Raw genomic sequence first — 11,516 nt, forward strand, 5'->3', positions numbered from 1 at the left:
AAACTCCGTAAACTACTCGTTTCGAAGTTTCCGCCGCACGAACGCCGGAGGTGGCTGCCGATGATAAATTCGCGACAGCCGTGGCTAGAAAACCGTGAAATGACGGATCGTGCATGGATGCGGGATGACACGGCATTCGGTGGTTTTAGCATTTGTTACCGGAGATCGCATTTTCGAAGCATGGCGCATAGAAAGCACGGTAAATCCACTGATTTCTGCAGAATTTATATTTTAAGGGACGACGCGTAAAATGTAGTATTTGTATTTCATAATATTTTTCATTTTTATTATTTTTCAGTTATTTATCCAACACTTTGTCGAACGGGATATCGAATTGGATACAAAATTATCATAACGCATAATATGCATAAGGCTAGAATCAATTTTGGAATTGAAAGCTTGTAGACAAAAATTATGGTAACAAGTAATTTTATAACATCAAACGTTAATATTTCTCAATATTTGTTGTCGACTTTATCTTCTCTTTTTCACGAATAAAATTACATTCTTGATAACTGTTCGTTATTGGGATTTTCGCGAATGCTATCAAAGTGTTGCACAGCAGAAACGTTCTAATTTGTTCGACAGTCTCATTAGCTGGCGATCTAATACTCGCATGAGTGTCGATAATGATGTAATTCGATACTCTGTTTCAATCTCGATGGCCTGTGTCTGGTTTGGTAAAGATTTTATCTGGAAAATCACAGATAGATTAACGTGCTTGCGACTTCATCAAAGAGCCAGAAACGACTGTAAGAACTCCGCAGATTATCCACCTGCAAAGTTTTCCCGATTAAATCGCTTGGCACAAGTTCGCCTCGAAGGAACAATTATACTTACACGTTTCCGAATGAAGTTACGAATGCCGGCTGATTTACAATTTCGATAAGACGGAGGGAAGGAACGTATTGAATTCCACTTCCTTTCGACGAATAAATTACATTGAAGAAGATTAGGTGGATTTCTATTCGGTATGCTACCGAAAGGCTAATCGATTAAATAAATATAGCTACATGAAAGAAATAGGAAACGCAAAATCTATCTTTACGACAAGCAAATGTTAATTCGATTGTTGTTGCAACTGTACGCGGATATTTAAATATGTCTGGCGTAAAGTTAATTTAGAACGTAATTAAAGAAAATATTTACCTGTTAAGAGGATATTAATTAATTCTTCGCTGAATGATGCAAGTGAAAAGAATAAAAATACTAAAGAAATAAGATATAGCGCCACCTATTCTCAACTTATATCGAAAATTTCTGCTTCTCATGTGTGGATACATACAATCGTTTACCGTTTCAACTCTTCGATTTCCGTAGGATAAAAGCTTTTCGCTATTTTATCTCGTAGATTTCTAAGACGAGAAACAACAACGATACATATAATAGCGAACTTGATGTTAACAGTTTCGATCAAATTGGAAGAACGTCATGTTGTCGTCTCTCTCCAGGAAATGTATTTTAATGAGATAGAGCAAATGTGTCGAAATTTTATGCGCATAATAATAAGAATAACAAGAAAATAGAAAGCGTAATAACAAAGGCAATTTTGAATATTTTACGTTCGAAGCAAGGGACGCGCGGGTCAGGGACAATCCGTGGTGAATGTTTTCCCGAATATTCCTTTGCATATCGTTCCGACATGAATTTACAATTATGAATTGCTAACTTCTTGCATAACGTATAGATCGTGCAGCGTGCTTTACTATCAGGAATTCATTAAATCGCAATTAAACGAAAATAAAGATACTGACAAGCAAACATGTACATATCGAAAGTGTGTAAATTTAACATATGTCAAGAAATGTTCTAATTCTTCTAATTATTCGTAATTTCACATTGAATAATAATGGTTGATATTCTAGAAAAATACGAAAATCTTTATTAATAAATGCGTAATGGAAACTGTTGTTGAAATACGTACGAAGAAACATAGTACATTTACATTAGCAAAAAAGATTCCTTAACAAAGTTCCAACTAAAATTCCATAGGATATTTCAATTTTCCTTGCACGTAATAACAAGGACGTTGTGTCGCTAATACGTACGAAGGAGACAGAGCGATCAATAAATCTCTACCTATCCCACGAGATATTTATCAATCGAACCGGTCACGGCGCTGTGACTTTGAACAGTATTCACGATGATCCACGATCTTAACCTTTGCGAGCCATTGTTGCGCAACGTTTCGAAATCATGCCGAAACTGAACAAGCTTCTAGTAACGTCAATCATCGCGGATATCAGGGAGTGTGTACATGTCTCGAACGAGATATATTCCTGGCTTGGCGATATCGAACATCTGTCATGGAAATTCCCGACGAAAACCGCGAAGGACATAAATGCCATGGAAATTGTGAAGGAGCACGACGGAACCGCAGGGGAATTCTATATTCTTCTTCTGGAGTTAGCTTACGACAGGTTGTTTTACACTTTTTCTCCCGTTCTATTTCCTTCTTCGGTCGTACTTTGTTGTGTATTTGTATAAATTTGTCCGCGAATGAAATGACGATACGCGATGATTAAAAGAATCTTTACCCTTTCCTGTCTTTACGCGAACCCGTTACCCGATGAAAGGCGAATTTCGCCAAAGTTTTATCGCTACTGATTCACACGATTCAATTAGGCGTGCAAATGTTTCGTAATCGTGGTACAGTCGAAAGAAACGAACTGCTTTTCGGGCGAAATGCAACGGAACGTTCGGTGCACTTGGTTGCCTCGCGAAGCCATTTCCAATTGAACAACTCATTACTCGTGTTTTAACGTCCAAGACTATTCCGAAGTTAGGGTGATTTACGTTCTCTGAATACTTCTTTTCTTTGCTTTTTTTTTTTTTTCTTTTTTGTATCGACGAAATCATTTCGTTGCGTTTAAGATAGCATACTTTACGTAACGTGTTTTAACGAGCCGAAGATATCAAGTGAGACATGAAATGACTTTTAAACGTAATCATTTTCACCACACCATTTATCCGAAATTATTCCATTTGAATCGTTAAATTATTATTAGCTAAAGAGAAACCTTCGTTCCAGAATCCATTTTGTTCTACGCTTGATCGTGGAATTCATGGACAAATTTCCGTTCGTGGAAAACTTTTTCAGCGAAGTGACCTGCGTCAGTCGATCAAATCAAATTTCGTTAGCCAGTCTATTGCGACTTGTCTGGAATCGGTTGAAGACAATACCTGACTCGATATCTCGTCATATGGTTAGTCGAATAAATGCTAAAACACAGATTCTTCGTGAAAAACAAAGGGCAGTTCCATTGAACGAATCAAATTTCAGAGTAACAATGTTTTCCACTTTTCCTGGCGAAATATTCAAATTTGTTACTATTCTCTCGATCGGGGATTTACATTTTTCGAGGATAGAAAAAGTTATTCACTTTCGAATCGTTTTTAGACGGAATATTATATTCTAACAAATGTTCATAAGCAATTAGGCGCTTTATCCTTAATAAACTCTCTTCTGTACAAAAGGTTCGTTCATTAGAACGATCGAGAGTACGAGAATGGAGAAAAGGGATTCGCGTATCAAAGAGAGATTCGAATATTTTAAACACAAAGTGAATCTATTAACGAAAAAAGTTAATCCCATGAAAGTATCTTGAGTCCGCGATGGACTTTAAGCGCAAAGTTAGGTTAATTATAAAACGACTACATTTTAGATAGTAAACGATTATTCCTTATCTCAAACATTTCTTTTCAAACGTTTTTCCTGTTCGACTCTTTACAAATATATACGCTCACTAGTCGAGTGTTTAAAGACGATTCCTACAAAGGATCTATTGAGTTAATTAATTAATTTCGAGAAACGTTGAGTTACAAGAATTTAGATACCTTTCATATCTTTTAACACCAAACGTGAAAGCGCTTTTAGCTTTTTAATTGTTACACGTATGTGAATACAATGAAGGAATGTGAAATATTCGGACAAAGAGTAGAGAGGTGAAATGAAAAAGCAAGAAGAAATTAAAACATACAGGGTGAAAGTAGCAACGAGAAAGAGAAATGTAACGAATAAAGGGGAGAATAAGAGTGAAAGGAAGAGACGTGCACGTTTCTCAAATCGCGTATACGATGGAGATCGTAAAAATTTCCTTACCATTCCATCGGAGGAAGTTGCCGAAAAATAGCAGCATGTCAACAGGTGAAAAATAGCAAGGATGAAGCGCGGGATTCCTTCACGAGCAAAGTATCCCAGAGTTCTCAAGCAAGCAGCAGCGTGAATTATTGTGAGAGTTGTACTCTAGCTGGAACGGCTGTTCTTCAGGCGATAAATGCGATCGAGCGTGTATTCATAGAAAACAAATTAATTTCTGTCGCCACTATGGAAAGGTGAGTGCGATTCGTCACGTATAATGTACAAGCATAAACGTAAACTAGGAGGGAGACATCTTATGTGCGAAATACATGTTACATTAATTGGAACTTCGATTAGAATGCTTCGAGCGTTTAGAAATAGTAGAATTTTCTGCAAAAAATGCATAATTAATTTTTTCAAGGCCTCATAGTTGATTCGCTGAATTTGAAAATGGAGATGAATTATTTCTCTTAAATGTAAACTATACTTTAATTCCGTTTTAGCACATTTTAGCTCATAATTTACGTACCACGCTTTCCGAAATGTTCGAAAATTTTATTATATACCTAATATTATATTAACATATAATGCTAGTAGATCTTCCTCTATTTCACTCTTTACGAGCTTAAAATAAATGTACTCTCCGGTAGCTGAAAACGATTTTCAAAAAAAGTAATCTCAGTAAAATATGCACGTTATACATTTCACATCATTTTGTATTATGTATGCACTTAATATCACTGTATCTTTTGGAAGAAAATTACAAACTGCAACGGATAGCTTGAAACGAGAGTTCACTCTCGCGTTAACAACAACCATTTTCGCTTCTATTATAAAATGAAAGAAAAACAAATTCTCGTAGTATCCACCCATCCCAAAAGATAAAGAACATCCAGAAATTTTCTCTCTCGCGATAGATAATCTAGTTACAAGTTACAACGTCTGGGTGCTATAAAGCTCCGACGCAAGATGCATCCTTTCGCGAATAAACTAATAAAACAGTGAGTTCGGGTAAACATACGTGCTACCTGTGCTCGTTGACACGGATCGCGATTGTTCCAGAGACGAATGCAGGAACGACATTTACGAGAAGACTCAATGGGCCGTGATGAGCAGGCTGACGAAGGGAATAGAAACAGACGTCGAAACGGCGCTGACTATGGTGAAGAAGAGCAATTTGAGAATACAGGCCGCCAGACGAGATCACGACCAGACGATTCGAGAGCTACGGACCAGTTTGACGATGCAAGAAAAACGAACGGACGCATTGCAGGCTGAAAACTCGGAGTTGAAGGCTCAACTAGAAAACGGCAGGTTTCCTAGCTAGATACTCCGTTTACTGATCATCATCAACCCCCAGACGATGGCTTTTCTCGATCCTTCCTTTCCTCTTTTTCCTCGTTTCTTTCGTTCGTTTCTATAAAGTCGTCTTGTTCTTTCCTTTTAATAGGTTTCCAGTGGAAATCGAGCACGATGTATCGGAAGTCGTTTCATCGATTAAATTCTAAATAGCTCGGAGACTTGGTCGATGTGATACGGTTGTCGGGTATCGCAGCTTCCAGCGAAGCAAATCGATAGACGGCATTGATTTGCTCGGAATGTATGTAATACGTATGGGAGTGATCGTGGTCGATTACCCCACGGGAAATTCGATCGAGGAATTTTTCTGCCGTTCCACCACAGCCAGGCGGATACGGTTCAGTAATCGATCGAGAACGATTTATGAATGTCCGGTGAATAGCAGACGATAGGAACGCGAGATCTGTTGCTCGTTTGTAAAGCGAGAGTACGGAATAGAAAACGTTATGAGACGCTTAAAGATGTAAAGAAAGGAAAAATATCACGAATGGACGGTGTAGTAATTAATTCATAATCATAGGAGGAGTAAATAAAATAAATTTTATTCCCACGGAAGCAAAAATAGGGGAATCTGTTGGTAGCGTCGTGGAAAAAAATGATAAACGAAGAACATTAAAATGGAATACGCGAAGCGAAGAATTGTATTATTTGAAGTCAAAGGAACATCAAATATGTTTTGTTAGACTGTGATAAAAGAAAATTTACATCGAGGATTACCTTTTTCTTTTCTCTAATTGTAGGCGGTTTTATTACTTTTAGAAGCCAGATAATATGATTGCGTTGTAATCTAATGAAAAGTGAAGCTTCTTTATCAAGGTTCTTTAATACCGATGTCATCTGCTATTTATCACTGCGACTTTCATTTCGATGAAATACGAACGGATATTATAAGAACTCGAGAATATTTTGATAAACACAAACTGTCCCTATCTTACCCATCGAACAACTGATTGCGGCTAATGGCCTACTCTATACGATACTAATTAGCATTAAACCCAGCGAGGTGGCCTATTTACTCGAACATTGATTTACAGCGAAAGAAGAGCGCGAAAGGGAAATACGGCGTACTGCAGCTTTGAAGGGACAAAACGAGACGTTGAAAGAAACCCTGGAGGATATTCGCAGACAGATGTCGATGCTGGGTAAGTATAAAAAAGCGCGGACGCACAGAAGGAAGTGCCGTGTTGTGTATCGGAACGTGAGGAGGAGTTCGTTTCTCGTTTCGTCGGAGCAACGAGATTTTCCAACGAAATTTGACAGGCGGCATCGTACGACGAACGGAAGCGAACGAATCCACGGATACCACGGTGGGGAATAGTCTTATTTTCGAACGTTCATTGCAGCCGGCGAATATAACATTTTGCAAAGTCAGGCGGTTACGCTGGCCGAGAGCAAATTGGAGCTGGAGAAGACCGTGATCGGACTCCGAAAGGAAATCGTCGACACCCGCGATGCGTACCTCGAGACAGAACGAGGTTCCCGAGTACTTCTAGACGAATCGAGGAAGGAGAACGAATCGGTGAGTTGGACCATACGATACATGCGATTGCGATTTCTCATCCTGTGCAGAGTAAATCGAAGCGAGGAGATGGTGTTCATCGATGACCATCTAGACACGTGAGATATCGTAGTTTGAAATAATGTAGATCGATTGGTTACCATTAGAAATTGCAAAAATCTGCTGAATATGCAAGGGATGTCAAGGATGTCTGCAAGGAATATGTAGTAGATGAAACAAAGGTCTCTAGGTTTTATTTCTGAACGTCTCGAATACTTTATGGATTATTGTATGGTTATAAATCACTTAGTATATCACTTTACTAAAGCAAAGGTTTCGAGGTACGTTGTATGGGTAGGATGAGCATAAACAATGGACATTGTTCGAGAAATTTTATCAGATTCAATAGCCTATGCCTTTATGGCGTTATATACCACTTAATTTGTACCAAGGGTCACCAAAGTTCCGTTTCACCTATTTGCACCAGCTGTTCGGTTATTAATTAAGGCTGTTAACTGCTTTGTTATGTATGATGCGTTAATGATACAACAGACGATAGAAATTGCTTGCTGTTTAAGCCGATGTCGGCTTACTATACGGTCGCTACATAGCCTATATACAGGACCAAATTCTCGTGAATTAATCTGCTGTTCGGTTAAATCAATTTATACGAGTTCAGGGAAATTTACGATCAACTATGGCTGAGTGTCAATTTTGTCGTACTACGACTTGCTACGAATATCATTTTTTTTTTTCTAATTAATATCATGATAATTTGACTGCGGACTTTTATATTTTAAACATTCAGCTTATATGTGGGAAATATTTATATTTACGAAATATGAATCGTGCTCGCGTGTATCAATAGTTAGTTATCATAATCTTCTACGTTGAAATAAATAATAATAGTTCTTAAAATATCTTTGTCGTAAATTATACGTATTGGCTGTGTGAAAAAAATTATTCATAGATTGGAAAGGATCCTTTTAGGTCACAGAACCGAAATGTACATATTTAAATTAGCTGCAGTATCGTGCCAGATCATTTTCTGGCCTTTCTATGGATGTATCTATTCTCGTATCTAGAATTTTTGAAACTTTCGATATTACGTCGTAACCAAGATTTTTCTTCCGAATACAACAAAATTTTTCTCCTATTTGCCAATTGCACAGCATAAGCGGGTATAAAATTCAATTTTATTTGATTTCCGTTATTGTGCACATTTCTTTAAGTACATATTACGAATTCAAATTGTTCTGCATGGCCATATCTGATATAAACTGATTGTGCGGCAGTTATAATATGAGTATCACGAGTCATAAATTGTTGCAAATAAAACTCATCTTGGCGAAAAGTATGTAACATATTCATTTATGTCGTTTACGTAAAATACGCAAAACGTATGCGATATGAAGAAAATGTATTTGCATAAAAATCCGCTGGTATAAAAATCTAATAATAACGTACTGTATTCCATACAGTCATTAAGACGTTCGAAAATTAGAGGTAAAAGGTGCTATTCGTGTTAATTTTGTTTATTTTCTGATGTTCAATTTAATATGGCAGTTGAAAAGAAAGGTTTTCAGAGATTATCAGAAGAAGGGTACGAACTGGTACGACGGGTACGATGTTGCAAATGGATACAACAATGCTGCAAATCTTGCACGTAAACTACCTGCTTCGTTATTTACTCCGTGGCTTTCGATGATCGAAAGTTTATTGCTTCGTCGATAAAAGGTAGATTATATTTTCGCCGCTTTCCGTCACTTCACTGCTTACCACAAAGGATATAACCTAACAAACACGAAGATGGTACCCCGCTGGGGGTTACCATTCACATGCTACGTATATTTAAGATACAATATTTTACCAAATGTCCCACTGGACAATTGTAAAATTGCAATAAAATAATTAAAAAAAAAAAACTTCACCGTTTATAAAGTTTGCGAAGTTATTCAAAGTTATTTGACGAATCAAACATTTCAGTTCCAATTTCGCATTAACGAATTTACTAGTCAGCTTTGAAAATGGTCACAGCACAAACTTTAAACGTTAGTCTCTGTAATAAGACAGTAAACTGAATCATAAAATTGTGTCATAAAATAGCAACTTTTGTAATGAAATAGTAAAGTGTTATAAATCTATCCCAGGAAGTAGAAACTTTTATTTTTTTTTTAGCTACAATGCAGGGTAAGATAAAAGTGCTAATGGGCCGTGAAGGGTAAGAAATCCTAACGGGTCGTATGGCCCAGCAATATGCCTGTGGTTTAGGACAATATTTAGGACAATTGTAATCCTTTCACGTGATTATTTTCGATCATCTGTAGCTGTGAAACACTGTGAACGTGGTAGGAGTACTGAGACTGGTATAAAAGGACGTTTTGGTGGAGAAAATGAGTTAGTCGTTAGTCGTTGGTCGTTAGTTGAACTTCGTTGGGAGTTGATCACGAGTCTTTACGAGTTATTGGTTGCCGATTGTTGCGAGTTCGTCGTGAGTTGTGAATTGTAAGTTGTGAGTTGTTACTCAGAAGTTAATTAGTCGTATCAATTTAGTTGTTTTAGTTGTATTACATTACTGCGTTTGGAAATAGCTCTAGTTAAATAATCATAGTTTCTTGTTTCAATCATCCTAAATAAATCCATCATTATAAACAAATTTATCAAATAAATAGTTACTATAATTATACATTATTTATTTCAGTTGAGGGAAGAGTACAAGGAAACGGCTGAGAAACTTCAGCAAGAAATCGCATCTTTACGTTCGGTGGTGTCAATTAAGAAAGATAACGAGAGAACCGAAGACGTCAGTGAAACGGATAAAACGATTCAAGAAGAGACCATTTTGAAGCCTGAAGATGATCCTGTGTTGGACATGACACAGCAACTGATCTCGAATCGCGAAAAGATCGAGATACTGTCACGGCAAAACGATCGGCTGTCGAAAACACTGTGTCGATTACGGCAATATCAAAGGTAAGTTACGACAAACGATTCAAACAAATGACATATTTGCGAAAATCGTCAGATTCCATTTTCTCACCTGTTATTCACTGTATTTATCTATTGGCTTGTAACATGAATAAGTTTGATCGAATAAGGAAAAATATTGAGTTTAACTAAACTTATGTTACAATCCAATAAATAAATCGTGAGTACATACATAGTTTAGCGATAGTTTATTCCCAACGCGTATTATTTTTACGTATTGAAAACGAATAAATTAATCGGTTGTTTCGTAGTTGATTTTTCAATCTTTAACGATCATTTCAATTTTTTCATAGTAATTTCAATTTTCAGTTATTTCAATTAATAAGTTAATTTCTCTTATGTGATTACGAAAATTTGTGCAACTTGTCCTCCTTTTCTCTGATATGAATACCGCGCGCAGCTAGAAAATTGTTAGTAACTTAGCCGTGGTGATAATATGATCTTACCCGTATAATTTGATTGATATCTTTCATATCATGTTTATAGCGATAGAGTATCAAACGTAAAAAATGAAACGCAAAATTCAAATATAGAATTATCATAAAATGAATATTTTCTAGACAGACAGAAATAAACTGTCATTTTTGCAATATATATTACAAAGAAAATTACGTAGTGAGCATGCTAAGTAGTACGATATGACAATGTTTATCTCTTAGCATAAATGTAACAATTATAGATTACAGAACTATTTTGTTACAGAAATACAATTAGTAGCGACATACATCGCTGAAGCAGTGCAAGTTCCATCATATTACCGATTGATCCGTCGAGCTTGATAATATGAACGTTTTGAACTTGCTTTTACATACCTTCCAGCCCTCGGAGCAAAAGCTCGACTTCATTTCCAAGCTTCCTCCAGAGGTGTCGCAGCTGATACTGCGAAAGCTCGATCCTGAGTCGCTTTTGTGTGCTGCGCAAGTCTCGCGTTCCTGGATGAATATTTGCCGATCTGATTCTTATTTAAAGAACACTGCAAGTCAACACAAAAATAAAAAGAAGCTAGAGTTGGAAAAAATGCAAAAATGTATTAATGCCCACAGAGATTACCTGGACCATACGGAGAGTCTTATTATCAAACAGTTGGAAAATTACTACAATTCCTCTGATTATACTCAATGTGCAAATATATATACAATCGTATGTAGAATCGATAAATTTGTATATAGAAACCATTTGGATTGCATAGATGAATACTCAAATTTACCGTTTTTATGATATGTATAAATATATTGATATTTATATTTATAAGTGAATCGACTATATTGTTGCGTAGCAGTGATGTATCTTTAAAATTGTATAATGTATCAATTAAATATAGAACATTGTAAGAAATTTAATTTTTAAAATAAAAACAATAATCATGATACGTGTTGAGTTTAAATATAAATGACACTGGATTGTCCAACTTAGTCAATATATTGATAGATATCTTAATACTGTTTTATTATTATATCAATAATATTATTCAATATTCCTAGTCTTATTTATTACTCCGATACTAGATACATGAAATAATCTATGTAAACGTCTAACATGCATAATCATGTATTTATGAGGATATTATTAGTCGAATGTGGTTGGTCAGGT

General features: G+C 36.3%; 1 protein-coding gene across 1 annotated transcript; it reads left to right on the forward strand.

The window, feature by feature from the left end:
* The first annotated feature begins 3,759 nt into the window (after positions 1-3,759).
* Positions 3,760-10,810, forward strand: LOC122573952 (myosin-2 heavy chain-like). The gene is made up of 6 exons (XM_043740985.1): positions 3,760-4,335; positions 5,144-5,391; positions 6,475-6,582; positions 6,784-6,959; positions 9,640-9,911; positions 10,629-10,810. Exons 1-6 carry the CDS (start codon positions 4,328-4,330, stop codon positions 10,657-10,659), a joined length of 843 nt encoding a protein of 280 aa, XP_043596920.1. The 5' UTR covers positions 3,760-4,327; the 3' UTR covers positions 10,660-10,810.
* Positions 10,811-11,516: the final 706 nt, after the last annotated feature.

Source organism: Bombus pyrosoma, linkage group LG12 (genome assembly GCF_014825855.1).
Source record: "Bombus pyrosoma isolate SC7728 linkage group LG12, ASM1482585v1, whole genome shotgun sequence".
Lineage (NCBI taxonomy): Eukaryota > Metazoa > Arthropoda > Insecta > Hymenoptera > Apidae > Bombus > Bombus pyrosoma.